A 25,394-nucleotide genomic window follows, 5' to 3' on the forward strand; every position below is an offset into this window, starting at 1 on the left:
GAAATCATAAATCATCAAAGATAAATCCACGTACAGGACCGACCTTTGACCCTTCGGCAGTGCGTTTGCATCGTGTCGCTGCTCTTCGCTCTCAGTGTCCATGTTCTCATCACATGATGTCTGACGACGCCTCTAATTGGTGGAACTCCCTCCTCCTCTTCCTCCGCCTCAGCTTCCTGGTGAGCTTCATGGTGGACGCGAGGGGCGGAGCCATGAGGGGCTGTCGGCACAACGGCCTCCGCATCATCATCCCACCCAGGAAGTGCAGCGCCCCCACCCGGGTGACGTGCCGGCTGGTGAAGAGACACCGTCTGGCCAGCATGCCCCCCATGGTGGAGGGCGAGGGCCTGGCCAGCAGGATCATCGAGGTGGGGCCCTCAGGGGCCCAGTTCCTCGGGTAAGGCTCTGGAAGTCAGGATGAACGGGATGAAGAGGGAGTAGAACTTGAAACCAGCAGCGACGTCACCATCAAATGGAGTCATTTAAGTTTATTTTAAAAGAAGTTTTATTTTAATCTGTTCTTCACAAGAATTGTGTTTTAATGTGAAACACCAGAAATGTGTTGTGGAATAAAAACACACCTGATATTCTTTTTTTAAACGACTCGTGCAGAGCAGATGGTGACCTGAACACTTTTCGGGGAACTCTTCCTGTAGACCTTTAGCGAGGTGAAGCGGCTCTACATTCACTACTGACTCTGATTGATCGTTAGAAGCTGATCACTTGCTGCCCTTTTCCTTTCAGATTCATTTATCCTCTGCCTCTGCTTACTAAAACTTGCTCTTGCTTTAGTCTCAGCGACAGATCGTGTAACATTTGCTCCTCAGCATGTCTGATTCCTCTCACAGCTGCTGTCTAACTTTTTTAGCCTGATTCCTAACTAATAACAAAAAAATATGAATCCCACCACAAGACATTGCACCATGATTGGTTTGATATGTGGCCTCAAATTCCACCCCATTGATAAATTATATCCAGTAACCTCAGAAAAACAGCTGTAAGAAAATGTGTTGTCATCATTAACGGAGCCAATATTGTGAAGTAAATGATACATTCTTCCAGAGCTGTTCATCAAATCTGAAAATGACACCTGTCTGATGGTGATTGGTTATATTATGACCATAAATAATGTTTATCTCTGCTATGAATAGTACATCTCAAATATTTATGGAGCGTCTCTGAAACTGAAAATGTTCTATATACAGTATATAAATATTTAAATATTTTATTTGTTAGCTGTATGAAAATGAAAATTTAGTTACAAAAGATGTGGATTTTTTTAAAACATTTTTTTTAATGAATAAAAGAAAAAAGATGAAAAAATTTTTTAGTTATGTATTAAAACCGACAAAATTAGAAAATTCAAGGATTGAAGTAATTTGACAAGCAAATGTTAAAATTTTATTTCATCTCAATTTTTCACAATAATAAATTATTGAAAGTTGGTATAATTGAACATTAGCAGTGTTTAATTCAATAAAATCCCTTATGTATCTGTTTTAAGTTAAATACAATATTCCAATGCTCAGTCAACAACCAGATCAAACTCCATTACATCCAAAAAGATTCTGCAGTCAAAATTTAAAAGTAGCTTTATGAAATAAATGTGATGTACGAAAAAAAAAACCCCGGTATAACTCCATAGAACTCACAATATTAGAACAAATATCCTAATAATGACCCCCCCCCCTGCAGGAGTTTGCAGTTGTTTGTGTTTTTTTCATACAGTTGTTGATTTAAACTATTTAGTTTTGCCCAGTTTACAGACATGCATTTAAAGTTTCCAGTAGCACTGCTCACCCCTGACCCCCAGGGGTTGGTGTTTTGCCGCCCAGCAGAGCTTTACGTGTGTTTCTTTCCTCCTCACTGCTGCGTTGGACGCTGCTCAGTAAACTCCACCTCCCCACCGCCCCCCCACCTCTAAATGAGGGCGAGAGTCTGGTGAGCAGAATCCTGCAGCTCGGCCCGCCGGGAACCAAATTCCTGGGGTAGGGTGGACTAAATCACTGGTTGTTCATATGAAGCAATCCATGGATGTCAGTGTTTCAGTGTTTCGCTCTCATTCCTCCTCCTGTCGTCTGCATGTCGTCGTGTCGTCGTCTGCTGCCCGTCTAGATGTTGTAGTATTTCCCATCTCTAACAGAATTCCCTATTTTCCATTTTACCTTTTCTGTTTCTGACTGTTTTGAAGCTTCCTGTTAACTTCAATCTTTTAAAAACAATTTTGTATGAAATTTATATGGTTTTATGGCCTTGGTGAAATTCCACTAATTTTTCCATGACATGTAAATTGACCAACAGAATAATTTCCCTTTTTTCGTATTTGCCTTACACCAGCAAAGCAATTTGAAGAAGCATATTTGAAAATGTACTATTACAGAGTACATTGAGGCCAAAGAACCCAGTAAATATCACAATAATAACAAAGAAGAGCATTCAGTTGTTACCTCAGCGCAGTGCTGATGCAGTGATGCGTCTTCGTCCATAAAACATTTCTGGAGCTGTCACAACAGTGACAGTAACTTATTTTAAATCATTAAAAGCTTTGTGGATTCAGTCTCCGTCACCCCCCCATCAGCATGTTAGAAAAACCCCAAAGACTGATTTATATTTTTGGGTGTTTTTGTCCTGTTTTGCATGCCTTGTGTACTTGTGTATTTTATCTGAGGTTCAGTAGTTAGATCTTAAAGATAGTTTAACATTTTATTCTAAGGAGAATAAACTCTATGGTTATTGACATATATAACATATATATGTCAATATATATATATATATATATATATATATACATATATATATATATATATATATATATATATATATATATATATATATATATATATATGTATATATATATACATATATATATGTATATATATGTATATATATGTATATATATATATGTATATATATATATGTAACAATACTCTTACTGTTGTGTTTAAAGACAGCCCAAACCCATCCCTCTTGCTAATGCTGCCTATTTAAATGCTGCTCTAACATTTTGTGATGGTGAACAGTTCATGAGCAGAAGAAACCTAAGTGTCCCCAAGAGTTAGCCCAGTTTTACAAGGTTACCACTAAGAAGGAAGCCACCTGCACCGGTAGGACCACAGTCTCATTTTGTCAGTCTGCATCTCTATTGAAAAGGTGTTCACCATTAACTCAGTTTACCTGAGCAGACGCACACCAGGCATACGCCTCCTGGTGGACCAACATGTAAATACATCCCATCACGTTTGTTGGAATGGAAATGAAATATGGAAATCCTGAGTTGCGCTGGGGCATGAACGGTCTTTCTGTCCTCTAGCCCTGTGATTGTGGAGATCCCACACTTTGCTGCCCTGAGGGGTAAAGAAAGGGAGCTGGTGATCCTGAGGAGCGAGACCGGGGAGAGCTGGAAGGAGCATCACTGCGAACACACTCCAGAGGAACTCAACCAGATACTCAACGGCATGGATGAGGGTCAGTCTCCTGTTCACTGGCATACAGTTACATCCCAGTGTCCCATTACTGCCCCTGACATCTGTCCGCCTGTAGACCTGGACACGCCAGAAGAGTTGGAGAAGAAGCGCATTTGTCGAATCATCACAAGGGACTTCCCACAATACTTTGCTGTGGTGTCGCGCATCAAGCAAGACAGTAACCTTATTGGTCCTGAAGGGGGCATCCTGAGCAGCACTGTTGTGCCCCAAGTGCAGGCAGTTTTTCCAGAGGGGGCCCTCACAAAGAGGATCAGGGTGGGGCTACAGGTAACTGACTAAAGCTTCCGTGTTGTAGTTGTTGAGCTGACAAAGATCTTGGCTTTCTAGTTGTTGTCCTGAATAACTTGTAGCTGGTCTGATAAAATCCTGACACGAAACTCAAAGCCGCCAACATGTCAGGATTTCGTCGCAGTAAATACTGAAGTTGTGTCTCTGTCTGCGCTCACAGGCCCAGCCGGTCACTGTGGATGTCGTTCGGAAGATTCTGGGCAACAAGGCCACCTTCAGCCCCATCGTCACTCTGGAGCCCCGCAGGAGGAAGTTCCACAAACCCATCACCATGACCATCCCTGTTCCCAAGAGCAACTCCGACCCGGTTCTTAACGGCTTTGGAGGGGACACCCCCACCTTACGCCTGCTTTGCAGCATCACTGGTCAGGAAACAAACAGACACAACATCCTCTGAACCAGACAGGTGCTGATATTCTGGTTTTTATGGTCCTTTTCCAGGTGGAACAACTCCTGCCCAATGGGAGGACATAACAGGAACCACTCCGTTAACGTTCATCAATGATTGTGTCTCCTTCACCACAAATGTGTCTGCCAGGTAGCACACACTTATCATCAATTATTATTGCAGAAATAAATCCATCAAGTCCTCCACCTCACTGTCTCCTTTGAAATCTGTGGTCTAGATTTTGGTTAATAGATTGTCGGCAGGTCCAGGAGTCGGTCAACTTCTCCACTCAGGTGTACAGAGAGATCATCTGTGTCCCATATATGGCCAAGTTTGTCATCTTTGCCAAGACCCACGATCCCATTGAGGCCCGACTGCGATGCTTCTGCATGACTGATGACAAGATAGACAAGACCTTGGAGCAACAGGAGAACTTCACAGAGGTGGCCCGCAGCCGGGATGTGGAGGTAAGGAAGACCTGGAGAAACACGTTTGACTCACCAACTTACATCCACTGAAGAAGACTGTCCAGAAATGACTCAGTACTTTATTACAGAGTAATACAGAGTCTGCAGTCTTAGTTTACCCCCTCCCCCCCATGCCTGTCATGCTCCTCAGGTACTGGAGGGGAAACCCATCTACGCAGACTGCTTTGGAAACCTTGTTCCCCTGACCAAAAGTGGTCAACACCATCTCTTCAGCTTCTTTGCCTTCAAGGAGAATAGACTAGCGCTCTTCATCAAGGTGAGGTCGACTGTTAACTTATTCAAAAAGAGCCAATCAGCATCAGAGAACAGAGAAACGTTTTCGATAGCTTAGACTTCTATCGTTGGCTCTATGAAGTGGTTCCCTTTGTACTCCATCAGACTGAATTGTTTCAGTCACTAACATCACATAGCAGTGGTTACTCCTGGTAGACCGTGGACTAACTAGTGCTGCTGGGACGTTTCAGATCAGAGACAACACTCAGGAGCCGTGTGGCCGTTTGTCCTTCATGAAGGAACCCAGGAACTACAGGTCGCTCACCCAACATGCCATATGCAACCTGAACATCACCCTCCCATCGTACAACAAGGTAGGGACACTGACAAAGAAAATGTGTGTTTGAGTCATTCTGTGCATGTCTTGATGTAAGTAACATTTACTAATTTGTACAACCTGTTCTCCTGTACCAGTGTGGGGGACTGCCCCATCTGAAGCGTAACTCCATAACCCATTTATTCTCTTGTTATATTTCTTTAAAACAAATTTTATTTCTTACATCAATGCTTGATGTCCAGGTTGTTATTAACCATGAAAATGTACTTTCTAGCCTGCAAGGTGTTCAGAAGGCTCTACTGGGCAATCACACAGGCTGCTGACAGCAAAACAGAAGTGATAGAGGACTAGTTATCTCTTTATAGACCGTCCCTGCACTGATGGGAGTCTTGGTCTTAAAAATGATCAAATAACAATAGGGATAGGACAAAATGCATTCACCCCACAGAGGTCAATACCGCTCAGAGGACCCAGAATGTGAGGATCAGAGACTAACACCATCCAATTCGATCCATCTTCAAGACTAGTCAGCTCTTAAAGCCAAGGTCGTTGCCCAATGCAGCTTCATAAACCACTGTAGCTTTCCCTGAATCACATTGACCTGTCTTCGTTGCTATGGTGACCGTACTGTTCATTGGCCCCTGTGTTTTTCCCTCTTTAATGTGGGTGTTGTTTCTATCTATACATCTTTCTGCTTCGCGCTGCTTCTTGCTCCAAAAAGGAGTCCGATTCAGACCAGGAGCCAGAGGAAGAGGTAAAGGAGCCACTGCTTCTCTCTGCTTCTAGAACTAGCTGAGCTGATCTTTCCTCTCCACTGTCTTGTCATTGAGCTTAAATAAAACATGTCTTGTCAAATTGATCTTAGATTTGTTTTTGTATCACATTTAAAATAATCTATTTCATAGTACACTGTTTCTGTTGTGTAATTAATGTCCATTCTGTTCTTTTCTAGCTATTGTAGTTGAAGTAGTAGTTAGAATATTAGACACACAACTGATGACTAACTGTGATCCATTTTCCATGTTTATTTTTTCAGACCAGCAGAACGCTGGAGAAATGTAAGACATTTTCCGACTCAATTTCTATCGTACGGATGCATGTCTAATGATATTAACTCTGATATTGTGCTGATAAAAACACATTTATATGCTTACACCACTAGCCTTGCTGTTAGTTTTATTGCAGGTCACCACATCAAAGCCCTTTACGTTTCACATGCGTCCTGTCAAAGAGCAAAGACCCCGTCCTCATGTCAATGATGTGCTTCTCTGTTTAAGGCTTAACATCACTTTTGACTTTCCTCTTATCGATATCACACTCACCTCATCACCTTTCCTCCACTTTCACCATTCACAATTTGACTTTGAATAAATGGGGAAAGCAATAACTTCTGGATCGATACCTGTACCTGAAAACTCACCTCATTGCTGCTGTGGTGATGTTTATCTGAGGCCTGTAGTCTGAAGCCACTGTGACAGTTAGTTACCAGTAATGTTATTCAGAACTTTGTTGAGTGACCTTCAGGTCCTTTGGTGAGATACCTTTATCCATCATCAGTAGAATGTGAACAAGCAGACAGGAGGTGGTGATTGGTCCACAGTGAAGCATACTTGCTGATGCTGTCTTCTTCCTGTTTGTGTTCAGTGTCTCTTGTACCAACGTAGTGATAGCTCCTCTATCAGCACTGCACTGACAACCCCCCCCTTTTGAATCCTTCTACCTTTTTCATTTTGTCTGTAGTGACAAAATGGATAGTTTTCAACACAACTCACATCTGAAGGAGCTGAAGATGTACCTGTTCCAATAAATTAATGAATTCCCTCACAAATTCAGATGTATTTGAATACGTGTACTTCATCTACTACATGCTGATAGCGTGTGCCGTGGCAGCGGTTAATGTGAATGGATGAACTCACCACTTTATTGAATGATCAATGTTGAAGCCCAGCTCATAAACTAAGCACTAATTCTGCAAATACGTTCAACTGTCCCCTCGTTGTTCACCTGAACCTCACCATCAGCACGTCCCTTTGCTTTGCATGGAAATAACTTGCCTTACATCGCTGTGACAGTGTGTGTGTGTGTGTGTGTGTGTGTGTGTGTGTGTGTGTGTGTGTGTGTGTGTGTGTGTGTGTGTGTGTGTGTGTGTGTGTGTGTGTGTGTGTGTGTTGTAATGTGTTATATTTGTATTTGAGGATATCTCATTGTCTCGATGTAAAGTGATTTCGTGAATCATCCAGTTGTTTAGGTCATCACTGGCTTTTTTTGTTCGTAGTTTGAGTTGTTTAGTTTTTCACCTGTTATCTCATTATCTGATCAATCTTGAGTTGTCTTCATGTTGCGTCTTTATGGTCCTGTTTTCTGTTTGTTCTGGTCTCATTCATAGTTAGTTTTTAATGTTTTATTGTATTTTCAACGGTTTTGTCTTGTGACTGTGGGTGTGTTGAGTGTAACAGCAAGTTATTTCCTGCTCATATCATTTTGCCATCAGTATCATTTAGCCTGTACTTTGCCAAAGTTCCCAGTGAGTATAGGCCTATACTGATTCCCTGATGTACAACCCACTTTGTATTTGCTATCCTATGATCCCTGCAGTGTGTTCCAAACTTATCCTGACCACCTTCTCCAATGTCTGTCTCCTTTAATTTGAATTTTTGATTTTCTTTACTCCTTACTTGTTTCTCTTCCATATGGAAGATGAAGAGAGCGTGACATCAGTCCTGAAATCAGAGCTGATCCGAGAGCCAGACCTCCTATCCGACGTGTCAGAGATGAAACAAGATTTGATCAAAATGACGGCCATCTTGACTGCTGACTCCACAGGGAAATCTCCTTCTTTAGGAGGGTGTGGTCTAGAGAAAGGGACTGAGGATGTTTCTGGAGAGCCATTAGAAATAATGGAGAAGGACTTAGAGAAAGTCAAAGAGGATTTAGAGAAAGTTAGTGAGATACTGAGGAGTGGAACATATGAGGGTGAGGCAGCAGGGGGGGTAGCAAAAGCAGCTGTAATGGCTGAGGAGTGGGTTTTCCTGTCAGACACCGAGATAGAAGAGGCCAAAACGATGGCAACGTTAGAAATTCAAGAGCCGATCTTACGTGAAAGTAGAACTAACAGAGGAGCTCCCAGACCCAAAGCCATAAAGGACAGCGGTGACCTTAAAGAATATCTCCTGGATGCACCTATAATCTCCAAATCAAAAGCTAAAAAAGAACCAGCCTCCCAAGAAAGATTCACTGACATTGTGTTGCGGAAAAGTGCCAAACCAACAACTCCAACCAAAAAGCATGAAAAAACAGCAGCTGAAGATGTGAAAAAGCCAACCAGAAGAAAGGGGAGAGACCAGGAGCAGGTAGAGGATTCCACAGATACAGGTTCTCGTCTGAGTGTCCCCACATCTCCTGCCCCAACGGCACCCATTTCCCCTGTGGTTGAAGAGACTCCCATCGGGTCGATTAAGGACAAAGTCAAAGCCTTACAACAGAAGGTAGAGGCAGAGCAAAAAGGCAAAAAGGTCACTGGAAGTAAGCCTTCACAATTGCCTTTAATGGGCAAAGCTTCTTCAAGAGCCAAAGAAAGCCCTAAGACTAAACAGCGTCCCCCTAAATCCCCCAAAGCCGAATCTGAAAAACTTGAAGAGACCATGTCAGTCAAAGAGCTGATGCAAGCATTCCAAACGGGACAAGACCCCTCCAAGAGAAAGTCTGGTCTGTTTGAGCTCAAAACCTCTGCTGCATCGCGATCAGACCAACACTCAAAATCACAATCCATGCAGTCAAAATCCACGCCCAAAGCAACAGCCTCCCCTGTCTCTAAAGGACGAGAAGTTTCTCTGGATTCCAAACCTCATAAGAAAGACACCGCTCAGCAAGACAGGGAGAGGGAAACCAAGCCAGTGGACGCTGCCCATTCTGAGCTAACTGAAACAGTAGACTTTGGAAATAGTGGCCTTGATGATAGCTCTGACAGCGTCAAACACGAGGCCGTGGCAGACTCATTAAGTGCAAGTTCTGGAGAGGGAACTGCTCAGATGAGCTCTGAGGACAGTTACAAACATGAGGGTCTAGCCACTCCTGGCTCAAGCCCAGAAAGCATGTGTCCATCTCCCAAATCTGGACAGTATACCACTGCAATTTTGGTAGCGACTGTGACAACAATCAAAAAAGAAAGTAAAGACACAGAGAAGTCTGGAGACTCTGGTGTAGGAGCCAGTGGTGACCAACTCTCAACAGAATTGACCCACCCTGTCTCTTCTAGCAAGGCTGCTGATGAACACAACACAAGTGAGTCCATGTCTGTTACAAGGAGCGAGACTATGACAACTAAACCTCCAAAGCTTACAAAGAGAATTTCAGAGACAGTAGAAAACTTTCTTAGTGACGATGATAGTTCTGATCATCAGCTAGCATTGTGTTTAGATGTGTCTCCAGCATCTAGATCCTCTCCTCAGCGTCAAGAAAACTTAGAGCTCACATTTAAGCAAGACTCAGAGGCTCTCAGTCCATTAGCTGACGACTCTTTAACAATAAGCCACAGAGACTCTTTAGAGGGTAGTCTAATGGACGAAAACTCCTCCCATAAGTCTCCAGACTCTATTGAACCTAGTCCAACCAAGGAATCGCCTCCCCATGACTCCTTAGACAACAGCCCTGTAGAGCAAAAAAGTCATCTACCCTTCCCATCATCTCCAGTTCCATCTAGTAAACCCACTAGCCATCCAGAGCCCTCCAAAACTACCGAGTTCCCCCAAGATGCTTTGCGCGGTAGGCTTCTTCGGGACCATGAAGCTAGTGGTGATGACGACAGTTGTGAGCAGACATCTCAGATGACAAGTTCTGGTAAGAGTCCCCTCTCCCCCGATACCCCTAGTTCTGAAGAGGTAAGTTATGAGGTAAACCCCAGACCCCCTGACCATAAATCCATCCCCATTCCATCCAAACCAGCTGTCATTCCTGAAGACCCAGGTGAAGAGGATGCATCAGACAACTATGAAGCTAAAAGACAAATCACTCCAGAGGAGGAGATGTTTAAGATGGCAGCCAAAATAAAAACATTTGATGAGATGGAGCAGGATGCAAGGAGCAAAAAGAACTCTAAAAAAGATTTGTTCCTTTCAGCAGATGCCAAAATAGGGGATGACAGCTATGAAACATTAGTGCCTACGAGTGAGACGCTTTCCCAAAGTGAATTTGGGCTCAGTAGATCCAGTGAAGATTCAAAGTTAGCTCTTTTTGTTGATCCCCATATTAAAGTAAAACCTCCCTCTCCTTTTTCAGCAGGTTTGCTTGATGGATCCCACAGCAAAGAGAGCAAGAACACTACAACAGCAGCCAATGTCACTTTAGAGGGACCTCATTCTGTCTCAGATCAGCACCATTCAAAAATCAAACTAGAATCTGCACAGGAACTGTCAGGATTCATCCTACCATCTACTGACAAAGACACAACCAAAAGGGCTGGTGTAACATCTCTCACTGAAAACAGGACAGATGAGCAAAAGGAAGAGAGCTTAAGAAAGTCAAAGAAGAAAGCCGAAGACAAGGATGATCAAGACTCACACATTACCAGTCGACAGATGGGGACACTCAAACAGGGTAGCAATTTAACAGATGAAGTGAAAGATCACAAGGTGAATACTGAAGTATCAGAAGCTGGAAAAGCAGATACTGCCAAAGGTCAAACAAGGGAAACGTTGAAATCAGAAGCCTGTACCTATGACGATACAGAAGAGGACGATGAAGTACTTGAACTTCCCAGAACAGAGTCAAAAGGTGTTACTGCCAGAGTAGAGACCGACTCGTGGTCTGCTATGAGGGAAGATGACGCTGCTTTTGCAGCTCGTGTCAAAGAGGAGGAACAGCGGATACTGAATCTGGTGGTGGACCGTCAGTCCTCGCAGGCAACTCCAGATACAACTCCTGGTAGGACGCCAACAGAAGAGAGTACTCCTACCAGTGAACCCAATCCTTTTCTGTTCCAAGAAGGGAAGCTCTTTGAGATGACTCGAAGCGGCGCCATTGACATGACGAAGAGGAGCTACGAAGAAGAAGGGGGTGGCTTTGCCTTTTTCCAGATAGGTGAACAGCCTTTGGAGGAGCCTCTCCTAGAAGATGTCAGACAGGAAGTTGCCAGATCAGCAGCAGAACCTGAAGTTGGCCTCAATCTGACATTACAGGTTAAAACTGATGAGACTGAATTAAAAGAAAAAGCGGATTCTAAGCTTCAGCCCCTGCCTGAAACTGACGAGCCACCATTGAACGTTGATGCCTCCAAATCTAAAATTCCTAAAATGGGAATTTCAGCTTCAACCAAACCCACAAAGAAAGATCAGGCGTCCTGTGAAGGGCTGGACAGTAAAACTGAAAAAAATGTAACTGAAAGAAGCAGAGATATTGACAGAAGTTCATCTGATCAAATTATAACAAATGTACAAATAGCAGAAACTACAGTTACTAGATCAATTTACTCTCAGCGGGGACAAGAGTCGTCTGATTCTTCCCCAGAGGAGCCACAATCAGTAATAGAAGCTTCCAGACCGGTAGAGACCCCAAAACCCGCTGGAAAGTCCAAACAAAGTGTTTCCAGTGGTGCAAAAAAAGCACCACTTAAAACACAAGCAAAGTCAGCTCCTCAAAGCCGGGGTAAACCCTCAATCTCCTCTTCAGCCACCATTAAAAAAGAGTCCCCCTTCACGTCTGAATCTAAATCTAAAATTCCCATCAAGTCGGGCAGTCAGAAGTCTGATGCTACTGTCAGACGTGGCGAGTCTATCCCAGACAAAAAGCTAAAGGTTCCAGTTAAAAAGGACACGAGGAGAAAATCTGAGACGGATGCAGGTCCCTCTGTGGAGGTCAAAACCAAGACGCCATCTTCCAAAGCCAAAAGCTTCTGTGAGGGGGAGTCCACCAAGCCATCTGCTAAAAAGAGCACTGACTCACTAAAATCTAAAAGCTTCCAGTCCAGACTGCCAATCCGCGGCAAAAGTGGTCAGTCGTCTAGTTTATCCACCCCCACTAAAGAGAGAACCGAGCCGCACAAACAGTCAGTTGAGTTCTTTGAGGAGATAAGCAATGAAGCAGCGAAGCTGGTGGCCAGGTTGTCAGAGGCAGAGAACGAGGCTGCGGCCGCCAACTCGGATGATGAGAGCAGTCTCATCGATCCGTCGGTCATAGAGAGAGAAACCTTTCCTGAGATGCAGTTCCCCCCCTCAGGAGACATCTTTCCCATTAGACCGCTGTGGGACGACCCTGTTGAGACACAGATGCAGCGAATCCCAGACGATAAAGCCCAAAGTCAAGGTATCCCCTCAGTTTAAGGGGCTGTTCTCTATCTCTTCCACCTCATTAGTGCACTGTAGATGTAAAGGTGCTGCCTCTGTCTCTTAAAGTTATGTCCCAACGTAGTTCAACAACATGTGACTTGTGCTGTGTTTGAGCTCATGGTGTCTTTCTTTCCTTCTGTGTGTGCTTAGAAACTCAAGACTGACTTAGAGGCTTAATGGGAGTGGACTAAAAAATTATTAATTATTAAATATGAATTTATTAATGAAAAAAATTCATTCAAGTGTAATTTTCAGTTCTCAATTCAAGTGACCGATTGTTTTTGTCAGTGGTGTCACTGCAAGGTTTGTCACGCCATATTCTAGCTTACATTTGTTTGATCTATGGACAAAGAAAAAGCCAGTGAAGACTTTTGTGAATGTGACCTGGTTGAGTTTACTCTGAGCCCTGAGCGCTTATGGCTGTCTGGTGATGTCTGCAGTAGATCCACAGGACGAGGCTGAGAGAAAGGAGCAGCAGTTGGCCGTTATCGCTGACCACCTGGGCTTTAGCTGGACAGGTGAGTTACAGTGTGCTGTTAAGATATGAAAATTAAATATAGGCCATTACTTTAATATTTGGTCTCAAAAATCAGGATTTCAAACTTTTCAGATTTATCTTCAGATCATTATATCTATTATTGTTTTCCCCATAGAGCTGGCACGAGAGCTGGACTTCAGTGAGGAGAGGATTAACCTGATAAGAGCTGAAAACCCCAACTCGCTTCAAGACCAGAGTCATGCGCTGTTGAAACTCTGGGCAGAAACGGAGGGCAAACAGGCCTCGGGTCAGTGTCACGTAGGATGGACGTTTCTCAGTACAATATTTCCGCGCTATAAGGCGCACCTAAAACCCTTTAATTTTCTCAAAAACCGACAGTGCACCTTATAACCCAGTGCACCTTTAGGTACGGAAAATACTCTACTTTGAATTTCAAATGTTTGCTGTGTAAATAATTTCACTCAAAGTGGTTTATATTTGAGCACAAGCATAAAAATGTAACACAACGCCTCCATACACGAAGTCAAGGTAATGCCATTGTGTGCCCAGGAAAATATGTATATAGACAGATACAGGTAGGTATAGTTAGATGCTTCTTTTGGTAAATGGGATCGTATTCTATTGGCTGACCGCGTCCAGAAATACGCTCAGTTCCGTGAGTCATTTAAATGAAATCATCTAAATTCTCATTTTAATGAAGAATAATTAATTCAGTTCTGCCAACACTCTCATCAATTCTCATGACAAACTTGTAGTTATTAATATTAGTAATTGTTTGACTTTATTTTCTACTCCAAACTCCTGTCATCCTAATAGAACTTTTATCAGCCTTCCACCTCAGTTACAGTAAAAGCTTTTTTAGAGCTGAAGCCTAAAATATTTTTTTTCCCCAGCAGAACCAACATTAATCAAGAGGCTGACAAAGATCAACCGGATGGACATCGTCCACCTCATTGAGTCAAAGATGAACCGGTCCACCCTGGAGGAGACGTCCTCACATACCTATGCAGAAATAGAGCGCACCATAGCGCTGGATCACAGTGAAGGTACACGTCCTGTGAAGCAGACTGACGACTGACATTAGGGTTATGTCTGCCAGACATTGTCTCAACGTCTCATGTCTACCTGCCCCGTGTCCTCCGTCAGGTTTCTCTGCCCTTCATGAAGACATCGACAGCCCCAGGCCAGGCAGACGTACAGAGACAACACGTCTGAGTCCAGGCTCAGCAGAACAGGTTCCTGTGGTGTCAACAGAGGACCTGTCCTCCAGTCTGTCGTCACTTCATGAAACAACGGGAAGATCGGCGACCGATTCCACAGCAACAGGCCTCCTTAGAAACGCTCAGAAAGAGAAACTTCAGAAAGAGATGGAGACATCGTAGTAAGTTACCCAGAAAATTAGAATTTATGTCACCATCATCATATATTAGCATGGATTTTATTTATATTCAATTATTAATTAACGTAATATAATGCTACTGTACAATAAATCATAATAACATAATGTCACATCATTTGGTTGTATCAATCCCTTGAACCACGATGAGAAAGAAGTGGCTGAAGACGAGAACATTTTTTCTGTACTATATTGAAAAATAAAATGTAATTGTAAGCCTTAAATGGATTAATATCAACCAAATATTAAAATGCATTCCTAAATAAAGTTCAATACAGAACTGGGAATCGTTACTTCAGTTTATCCTGGAGACCAGTTCATTCAGCTTATGTCATTTCTGGACTTATGTCGCGTCTCCTGGACCCGACCATCGACGTTAGCCAAGGTGCACCTGTACTCTGATGAATCTTGACTATCTTGTTATTCTGCTTTGCACCCAACCAGTGATGATTGGAAATCTCTTTTTTTTAAATCCACAGCTCATCACAAAGAATCTATGAGGAGATTCCAGACACGGTACACAAAGGCAGTTTTAAACAAGTAAGTCCTTTCTTCACGCTGTACCGCACCTCCCCCTACAACCTGCAGACCCACGTGATGACCCCTGTGTACAAAGGTCGACCCATGTTGGGTGCCCAGATTGCCCCCTCTCCTTACCCCGCGTTTGAGCTGAGTGATGATGGGGTGGCTGATGAATGTGAAGGGGCAGAGGGGGGAGAGGAATGGAGCTTGGACTGTCTCCAAACCCCCCAGGCTGAATGTGGTTCTCATTATTTATCACCGTTTCCATGGCGAGAATCATCCGGTAGCTCCCGGACAGGTGTGTGTGAGAGTCGGCCTTTGTCAATGAGTGATTTTGAAGACAGCTTGGTTGAGTGTGATCAAGCTGAGCAAGATTTTAGAAAGCTGTCAATGGAGCTGATGGAACCCAATCAGGTAGCTGAGAAGATTAGTGAGCTAAATCTTCAGCCTATACCAGCTGCATCTGCTTCAGACTCCCCCCAGACCAAACCAATGGACAGAGGACACATGGAAGAAGTGTCACGTCGGCTCTATAAGGTCCTGTATGGGTTTGATGTCGACCTGATGGACACAGATACTGAAGATTTGTCTGAAGTGCTGGAAGACAAAACTCAACCAGGAGTCAGGAAAGATGAGTGGGAGGACACTGCCAGGCACACGAAAGGTTTCCAGGTTCAAAGTCCAGAAGCCATGAGCACAGACACCTTCATTCAGGTGTCACATGACTTGACGTATGAGCACTTCGATGCTCCTTCAGTAAATGATGCTAAGTCAGTTCCAGTAGCCACGTGCAGCCCTGAGAAACCTTCACCATTCAGGGACAGCCAGTCAGATCATGAGTTTGAGACTGAAGTGTCCGGATATAGTTCTTGCTTCCCAGAATCCTCTTCTGAAATCATTGGTGAGCCTCATAGCTTGGTTTATTATGGATCATCTTCACCTGAATGTGCGGCTAATACGTCATGTTTGCTGACAGAGAGTAGGGCTTCATCACCCGGATCAGTGTGTTCCGTAAATGAACTACATTTTCTTTCACCAGATTCTCCAGTGCCCCAGTTCAGACCTCTGTCTCCACTTCCACCTCCTTTTATTCCAGGGGAAACTTTTGCCAAGTTATTAACCCATTATCAAACAATACAAAGTAATCTGATGACGATAGCAACAGAAGCAGAGGAAAGACCATTAACACCAATGGTCTCCAACAAAAGACCTTTTGGAAGGCCAGTATCCATAAGCAGTGATTATAGTGGCAGTAGGTCCATCTCACCTCAGTCGTTAACTTTCGATATAGAAGACAGAGCATTGTCCCCTGAGTCTGTGGTGTCAGACCCAGGGCAGTGGTTCATCACCTCTTCTGAACATTTTACTCCTGACTTTTGTGAAATGAGAACATCATCTCCTGAATCTGCTGGATCTATCGGTGCACATGGCCCCCTTCGCTCAGACTCCCCTGTCCCAGAATTCAGACAAGTCCGTGACATTTCCATCACTAGTCAGTACAGATCATCATCACCTGAGTCAGTGTTGTCACACGTGGAGCTTGAAACACCACTTGTGTTGTCAAATGTGTTTTCAGACAGACCATTGTCCCCTGAGTCGCTTTCATCTGTGAATGAATACAAACCTTTGTCACCTGATTCACCCATACCTGATTTCAGTCACAACTGCCCTACCTCAGTCAATGTAATGACAATGAGTAGGGGTACTTCCGTTGAATCTATATGGTCGGATGTAGAATATGACTCTATACATCCAACTTCCCTTGACTGTTATGGTAGAGTATCATCACCGGCTTCAGACGCATCAGGGTTTGAACATGAATCAGTTTTACATGTGGTTGGACACACAATATTCATCCCTGAATCATTTGAACCTGCCAGTCATGGGTCCAAATCATCTGAACTGGTAGAATCTCTGGTAGAGAACAAACAGCCATTGTCTGCAGTACCTATAGAATCTGATAAATGTGATGATGATGATTGGGTTCTGCTATCTTTGTCTGATTTTGAGGAAAGACCTTCCTCTCCAGAGTCTCTTCCTGACTACAGACCCGCGTCTCCTCTGTTAGACATTAGAGCGTCTTCTCCTGAATCAGGACCTTTAAACCAGTCTTTGTCCACAGATTCTCCAATACCACAATACACACCATCTGTACACCATACTGTTACTATTACAGATCATTCATCATCACCTGAATCTGTGCTGTCAGATAGAGAATATGAAGCTATGCCTTTGCTATCATGTTTTGAGCATAGACCTTTAACACCTGATTCTATTGGTGAATACCAGCCGTTACCCAATCCTGAACATGTCACACCTCTTGAGGAAGATACGACCTCTAAAGACACAGATTTTGTAGAATCATGTGCTGAAAACAAACTTAAAACAACAAACACAGTTGACTATAGAGAAGAGTCGGAAACCAAATATATGAATTCAACCTTTATTTCATCATCAGAACAAGAAAATCCTTTGAAATTTAATGAAATGGTTTCTCCCAAGACACACACCACCTTTAGTAATTGCAGTCTGTCTGAACAAGACGTTTCTGTACCAATTAAAGTTGAGGTGTCGTCACCTGATGTTTTTACCAAAGACTTATTACATGACGATGAAAATCATAATCTGATGACTGATTGGACAGAATCTGCTAAGAAAAAAGACAAAATCAAAACTACTAATGAGTCTGTGGAAAAAGATCCCAAATGTAGCAGTGAATCATCTGAGTTTGTGGCAGTAAAAGAGTCACCAGGCTCTGATGAAACTCTGTCACTTGATTCAGATCTAGAATCTACAGCTGGTCTTTCATCCTTTACTGCAAATATCTCCAAAGATCAGCAGTTACCTCAAGATGTGTCAGTTTCTCTACCCCACAGTTCAGAATATGATGCAGACGATAGAAAGCTCATCTCACATTTATATGATCCTCAGTATGAAGGCGAAACCTTCATTAGTAAAACAGAACCGTTCCAGTTTTCGTGTCAGACACAGTCAGATATGACAGCTGAAGATAGAGATGCTGATTTAATGTCAGGACTTGACCAAAGGTCACTTTCTCCTGATTCTGAGGTAGAATATCGACCCATGTCACCAAGAGTGCAGTTGATGTTAGAAACGTTTGGACGGGATTCCTCCCTCTCAAACAGATCTGTAAATAGCACACAAGCTATCGCTCTAGATTCCCCTGTCCCTCAATTCTTTGCTCCTTACCCAGAACCCGCTCAATTTTATTATAGATCGGTGTCGACAGACTCGGTGTTGTCAGATCTGGAGACGGAAGTGAACATTTCATTTGTTTGTGATGATCGGCCAGCCTCTTGTAGCTCGGTAGCATCTGTCTCACTGTCGCCTGAATCACCAATTCCTGACTTTAAACCATCGACACCAGCATCGTTTCCAGTTCATGGTTTGGATTGGTCTTCATCACAAGAATCAATACTCAGTGATGTAGAATGTGTTTCTGTCTCTTCACTCTCATTGTACTCTGAGAACAGACCACCATCCCCTGGTTCTGTCAATGAGAGCAGGCCTCTTTCACCTCAGTCACCTGTCCAAGTGTTTGGACATGCTTTGTCAGAAATTGACGTTTGTTACAGATGTGAGAGATCATCATCTGCTATTTCACTTTGCTCAGAATCAGAATTAGGAGCTATGTCTCTATCAGACAAATCATCTGAAGTGAGAGCATCATCACCGGTTGTAATATTTTTGGGGCGTGATGACAGAAATGGCTTACCGAAACCTGAATTTAAAGTAGAATTGAGTAAATCAAGTTCCACACTTGTTCATAGATCTTTTCCTGAGTCAGTGGTTTCTGATGAGTCAAATAGACATGTAGAAAGGAGTCCTGACTCACTGGAATCACATCTTTCAGAGACAAAAGAGAGGCCATTGAGTGATAGCTGTGAACCAGTTTGGAAGCTGATTTCTCACTTACGGGATCCCCACTATGCTGGGGAGGATTTTTACAGGAAAACTTGTATTTCTGAGTATGCTGGAAGAAGAACTGAGTTTATGCAAGATTCAGATGTGAAAGTGGAAGAGTTAAAGAAAGGTGGGAAATGCAGCGCAGATATATTTGATGCAGATGTTGTGGAGTCAAAGCAAACAGCGACTGACCTACCTGATTCTGAATCAGAATACAAGCCTTTTTCACCATCAGACACGTCTCCAGAAGCAGCTCCCCAAGTGTTATCTGAATCTGCTACTATTGTAAAATCACAGCCAGAGTCACAAGAGTCAGCATGTAGACCTTCACCCAATTCAATAAGATCTGTAGAAGAAAGTAGAGACTTAATACCTCACTCAAACTTGCCAGACTTTGAATCTGCAGCACCAGAATCAGGTGCTTTTGAAGGTCAGAGAACAGACTTACATGAATCAGTTGTATCCATGCAACCTGAGGCTTGTCCAAAGGTTAAAGCAAACCAGCTGATTTGTCAGTTGTATGATCCACATTATGGACGAGAAACACTTGAAGAAAGGTCGGAAGTGTTTGAACTTACAGACACAAGTAATGAACATAGTCCCATGCAGATAAAGATCTCTATGAATGAGTGTAGAGATTTATTTCATGATTCAGAGGAATCATCGAGCAATAATAGATCTGTGTCCCCTGTACCGTCAATGCCTTTTGTCAGGTCTGAGTTACTGAACCCACTGACTTCAGGTTGTGGATCTAGACCTGAGTCATGTGCCTCAGATGTTGAGGATTCAACTGGGTTTGTACCTTCAGAAAAAGCAATTCAAGACCGACCAGATTATATTGATTTAGTGACATCACAAATGAACAGGAGCTCATTCTCATCAGATTCATTGACAGAGTACAAGCCAGTGTCGCCTCAGTCACTGATGATTGCAGAATCAAGACAACCACCTCCCAATTCAGCAATATGTGAAAATGAGTTTAGCACATTAGCTTCAGAGTCTCCTCTGCCACAGTCTAGGCAATACATGGAGTCATCTGTGTTAGTTCAGGAACGCACATCGTCTTTATCGTGGTCAGACTCTGATACGGATGTTCTGGACATGCCATTCATTGAGGTGCAAAGGAAATCCTTGACACCCAGTCCTGAAAATCAGTTCACAGCACTTTCACCAGATTCACCCATACCTGACTTCAGTCAAGCTATTGATCCCCTATCAATATCAAATGTTGAATCCACATCTGCCTCATCCCATTCAGTTTGTTATTCAGATATGGAGTATGACGATGGGACAGTTTACTCAGTATCTGATAATCAGAGACCTCCATCACTGGATTCAGTGGTTTACAGAGAAGAAGGGTGGTCATCAGATTTATCTCTGCCTCAATCATCTCACACTTCTGAGCGTTTTCCTTCCTTTGTTGAGTTTAAGTCAGTATACCATGAAAATCCAACACCACAAATTGAGCTTGAGTGTTTGAATAATTTCCCATCTCTTACTGAAGATAAAACAAAGTCTTTAGAGGGAAAACATGAAGAGAAACTAAGTTCACCTGAACCAATCTTGTCTGATTCAGACATGGAACAAGAGTCAGCCTCCCCAGTGAATGTAGAAGACAGACCTTCATCTCCTGAGTCCTTCACGTCTCTGAACAAATTCAGAAGACTTTCTCTTGATTCTCCTGTTCCTGACTTCAGACAGGCCTTGTCAGAGACCTGTCCTGAGTTGAGTGCTTACAGGTCTTCATCCCCTGAGTCAGTGTATTCAAACGAGGATTTGGAGACAGATTTGTGCATCCCTGGGCTTTTTGAGGAGAGAGCAGCATCTCCTGGTTCAATTACATCTAGAGAAGAAGTCAGACCTTTTTCACCAGATTCGCCCATTCCTGAATTCACACCAGCAATACAGTCTGAATTACATTTGGAATTAAGGTCATGTTCACCTGAACCAGGCCTGTCTGATTCAGATGTGGATACTGAGCTATTGTTACCAGTAAATGTAGAAGACAGACCTTCATCTCCTGAGTCCTTTGTGCCTCTGAGCAAATTCAGAAGGCTTTCTCTTGATTCCCCTTTTCCTGACTTTAGACAGGCTTTGCTAGAGACCTGTCCTGAGCTCAGCGCTTGCAGGTCTTCATCACCTGAGTCAGTGTATTCAAACGAGGATTTGGAGACAGATTTTTGCATCCCTGGGCTTTTTGAGGAGAGAGCAGCATCTCCTGGTTCAATTACATCTAGAGAAGAAGTCAGACCTCTTTCACCAGATTCGCCCATTCCTGAATTCACACCAGCAATACAGTCTGAATTACATTTGGAATTAAGGTCATGTTCACCTGTACCAATCTGGTGTGATTCAGACTTGGAACATGTTTCAGCCTCCCCGGTAAACATAGAAGACCGACCTTCATCTCCTGAGTCCTTCATGTCTCTGAGCAAATTCAGAAGACTTTCTCTTGATTCTCCTGTTCCTGACTTCAGACAGGCCTTGTCAGAAACTTGTCCTGAGTTGAGTGCTTACAGGTCTTCATCGCCTGAATCTGAGACTTCACAATTAGACTATGATCCTTTGATTTCACCAATGTTTGATTTTGAGGAGAGGGCAGTATCTCGTCACTCATTAGCGTCTGACTCTGATCTCAGATGTTTGTCTCCTGACTCTCCATTACCCCAGTACCACACGGCTGCACTGACAGGGTTAGAGGCAGGATACAGATCTACATCCCCTGAGTCAGTGTATTCAAACGAGGATTTGGAGACAGATTTTTGCATCCCTGGGCTTTTTGAGGAGAGAGCAGCATCTCCTGGTTCAATTACATCTAGAGAAGAAGTCAGACCTCTTTCACCAGATTCGCCCATTCCTGAATTCACACCAGCATTACAGTCTGAATTACATTTGGAATTAAGGTCATGTTCACCTGAACCAGGCCTGTCTGATTCAGATGTGGATACTGAGCTATTGTTACCAGTAAATGTAGAAGACAGACCTTCATCTCCTGAGTCCTTTGTGTCTCTGAGCAAATTCAGAAGGCTTTCTCTTGATTCCCCTGTTCCTGACTTTAGACAGGCTTTGCTAGAGACCTGTCCTGAGCTCAGCGCTTGCAGGTCTTCATCACCTGAGTCAGTGTATTCAAACGAGGATTTGGAGACAGATTTGTGCATCCCTGGGCTTTTTGAGGAGAGAGCAACATCTCCTGGTTCAATTACATCTAGAGAAGAAGTCAGACCTCTTTCACCAGATTCGCCCATTCCTGAATTCACACCAGCAATACAGTCTGAATTACATTTGGAATTAAGGTCATGTTCACCTGCACCAATCTGGTGTGATTCAGATGTAGAACATGTTTCAGCCTCCCCAGTAAATGTAGAAGACCGACCTTCATCTCCTGAGTCCTTCATGTCTCTGAGCAAATTCAGGAGACTTTCACTTGATTCTCCTGTTCCTGACTTCAGACAGGCCTTGCTAGAAACTTGTCCTGAGCTCAGTACTTACAGGTCTTCATCACCTGAATCTGAGACTTCACAATTAGACTATGATCCTTTGATTTCACCAATGTTTGATTTTGAGGAGAGGGCAGTATCTCGTCACTCACTAGCGTCTGACTCTGATCTCAAATGTTTGTCTCCTGACTCTCCATTACCCCAGTACCACACGGCTGCACTGACAGGGTTAGAGGCAGGATACAGATCTACATCCCCTGAGTCAGTGTATTCAAACGAGGATTTGGAGACAGATTTGTGCATCCCTGGGCTTTTTGAGGAGAGAGCAGCATCTCCTGGTTCAATTACATCTAGAGAAGAAGTCAGACCTCTTTCACCAGATTCGCCCATTCCTGAATTCACACCAGCATTACAGTCTGAATTACATTTGGAATTAAGGTCATGTTCACCTGAACCAGGCCTGTCTGATTCAGATGTGGATACTGAGCTATTGTTACCAGTAAATGTAGAAGACAGACCTTCATCTCCTGAGTCCTTTGTGTCTCTGAGCAAATTCAGAAGGCTTTCTCTTGATTCCCCTTTTCCTGACTTTAGACAGGCTTTGCTAGAGACCTGTCCTGAGCTCAGCGCTTGCAGGTCTTCATCACCTGAGTCAGTGTATTCAAACGAGGATTTGGAGACAGATTTGTGCATCCCTGGGCTTTTTGAGGAGAGAGCAGCATCTCCTGGTTCAATTACATCTAGAGAAGAAGTCAGACCTCTTTCACCAGATTCACCCATTCCTGAATTCACACCAGCATTACAGTCTGAATTACATTTGGAATTAAGGTCATGTTCACCTGAACCAATCTGGCCCGATTCAGACTTGGAACATGTTTCAGCCTCCCCAGTAAATGTAGAAGACCGACCTTCATCTCCTGAGTCCTTCATGTCTCTGAGCAAATTCAGGAGACTTTCACTTGATTCCCCTGTTCCTGACTTCAGACAGGGTTTGCTAGAGACCTGTCCTGAGTTCAGTGCTCACAGGTCTTCATCACCTGAATTAGTGTATTCAAATGAGGACTTAGAGGATTTGTATATTCCCTGGTTTTCTGAGGAGAGAGCTGCATCTCCTGAATCAACAGCATCTAAAGAAGAGTGTAGACCCCTTTCTCCAGATTCACCCATTCCTGATTTTGCACAGGAATTACCTGAGTTCACCATATCTAAAATGGAATTAAGGTCTACATCACCCGACTTGTTATTGGATCTAGATGAGGAATCTCCTTTCCCAACACTTGAAAGCAGACCTTCATCTCCTGGATCTCAATCGTCAGTGGGGCATTCACCCGATTCTCCTGTACCTGATTTTGGGTATTTATTACCTGAATCTATTTTTGGCCACAGGTCAGCATCTCCTGAGTCAATATGTTCAGATATAGAATACATTGTTTTAAGCCCATCTTTGTTTGTTTATGACAATCGAAGGTCTTCACCAGGATCAGGCTCATCTGGAGGTGAGGACCGTGCCTTGTCACCTGACTCACCCATACCTGATTGCACTTATGCAAAATCTGAAAATGTGATTGTGAATGCTGGATATAGATCAACCTCCCCTGAATCCTTTGAATCAGATTCCGAGGATGCTTTTTTCAGCTTTGAGCTGTTGAGATCCAGGAATCATGATTTCACTGATAGACCAGATTCTCCTGAATCAATAGGATCAGAAGTACAAATGAGGCTACCACCCGTTGAATCTGTACCAGAATACACAAATACATCACCACTGATGTTCAACACTCAATCTGTGGCACCAGAATATACTCACTCACTTGATGAAGATAAGAGCTTATCTGTTTCATCAGCTGTAGTACCTATATCTCCTGACGAGTCAGCCTTTGAGGTCAGGGAATATAATCTGATTTATGATGCTGAGTTGTGGAAGCTTATTTCTCAAGTGCATGATCCTCAATACGCAGGAGAAACTTTTGCCAATAAAACTGGTTTCATGCAATTTATTGGATCGACATCAACTTATGAACAGAATAGTCCAACTGATGAGCAAAGTAATGTGCTAACAGATGAGCATGAGAATGGCTTTGCCAATGTACCACCTTTTGAGGTGATGCATTCCATTACCACAACAGAAAAAGCCACTCAAAATGATGACCATCTTGGCACATCAAGTCCACCAGTCAAATGTAAAGAACATGCTTCAGAGATAACTCCAATCACTGAAACATCAGCTCCATACAGACAAGCTAAGTACAACTTTCTAACAGCTGCCTGTGAAGCACAGGAACCAAAGTCTGATGATGAATGGGTTATTGAATCAGCATCGGATGTAGGGCATGATAGACACTACTCACCAGAACCTGGAATCGACTATGAAGCCATGTCCCCTGATTCTGTCATGCATCAAGCAAGAGCATCATCACCAGAATCTGTGACATCACTCAACGAGTTCAGACCGCTGTCACCAGACTCCCCTCTGCCGGAGTTTTCAGTGGCACTGCCAGAGTCTGTGAGACTTCTGAGATCAACATCGTCTTCTCCTGAAAGCGTAGCATCACATATAGATTATATGTCATTTGAAACTATGGAAACTCATCTGGCAGAATGCAGACCATCACCTTCACTGTCTGCACAGACAGATGATCCGAGTGAGAAAGATAGCTTTACATTCCAGCCAATGCCTGAATGCAGAACATTGTTGGTTGAACTGGTTTCAAAAGCACTTGAACAGAGAACTTCATCTCCAGAATCAATCCCTGAGTTCAATGAGAACAGGTCACTGTCTCCAGACTCCCCCATCCCTCAGTTCATGGTCCGACTAGGGGAGTCCATTACAACACAGAGGTCATCATCGCCTGAGTATGCAGCTTCAGATTCAGAGTGTGAGCTCAATGTCACTTCAACAGTCACTGACACCCACAGACCATCTTCACCTGAGTCCATTGCATCTCTGGATGAGCTCAAACAACTATTTGCTGACTCACCAGTACCTGATTTCATGAGGATATTGTCCTCTTACTTTATGGACCCTTCTCACTACGACGGATCGCCGTCACCAGTGTCTGTTTCATCAGACACTGAGTTTGTTGCTTTGCCCATTG

General features: G+C 43.4%; 1 protein-coding gene across 18 annotated transcripts in view; it reads left to right on the forward strand.

Annotated features, from left to right (window-relative positions):
* The window catches only part of ank2b (ankyrin 2b, neuronal), a 115,970-nt gene that overhangs the window by 83,661 nt on the left and 6,915 nt on the right, over positions 1-25,394 (forward strand). For 6 of the 18 annotated variants that reach the window (XM_068307908.1, XM_068307907.1, XM_068307910.1 and 3 more), the window contains 18 exons: positions 173-397; positions 1,890-1,988; positions 3,311-3,465; positions 3,541-3,752; positions 3,934-4,138; positions 4,215-4,311; positions 4,400-4,628; positions 4,780-4,905; positions 5,114-5,236; positions 5,921-5,953; positions 6,236-6,257; positions 7,897-10,035; positions 10,474-12,495; positions 12,959-13,036; positions 13,172-13,303; positions 13,911-14,063; positions 14,164-14,398; positions 14,893-14,953. In XM_068307908.1, the coding sequence (XP_068164009.1) occupies positions 173-397; positions 1,890-1,988; positions 3,311-3,465; positions 3,541-3,752; positions 3,934-4,138; positions 4,215-4,311; positions 4,400-4,628; positions 4,780-4,905; positions 5,114-5,236; positions 5,921-5,953; positions 6,236-6,257; positions 7,897-10,035; positions 10,474-12,495; positions 12,959-13,036; positions 13,172-13,303; positions 13,911-14,063; positions 14,164-14,398; positions 14,893-14,953 (6,346 nt within the window). The remainder of the gene's footprint in view (positions 1-172; positions 398-1,889; positions 1,989-3,310; positions 3,466-3,540; positions 3,753-3,933; positions 4,139-4,214; positions 4,312-4,399; positions 4,629-4,779; positions 4,906-5,113; positions 5,237-5,920; positions 5,954-6,235; positions 6,258-7,896; positions 10,036-10,473; positions 12,496-12,958; positions 13,037-13,171; positions 13,304-13,910; positions 14,064-14,163; positions 14,399-14,892; positions 14,954-25,394) is intronic. The other 12 variants (XM_068307909.1, XM_068307911.1, XM_068307904.1 and 9 more) reach the window with 11 other exon arrangements.

This window comes from Antennarius striatus, chromosome 23, assembly GCF_040054535.1.
Source record: "Antennarius striatus isolate MH-2024 chromosome 23, ASM4005453v1, whole genome shotgun sequence".
NCBI classification, from domain to species: domain Eukaryota; kingdom Metazoa; phylum Chordata; class Actinopteri; order Lophiiformes; family Antennariidae; genus Antennarius; species Antennarius striatus.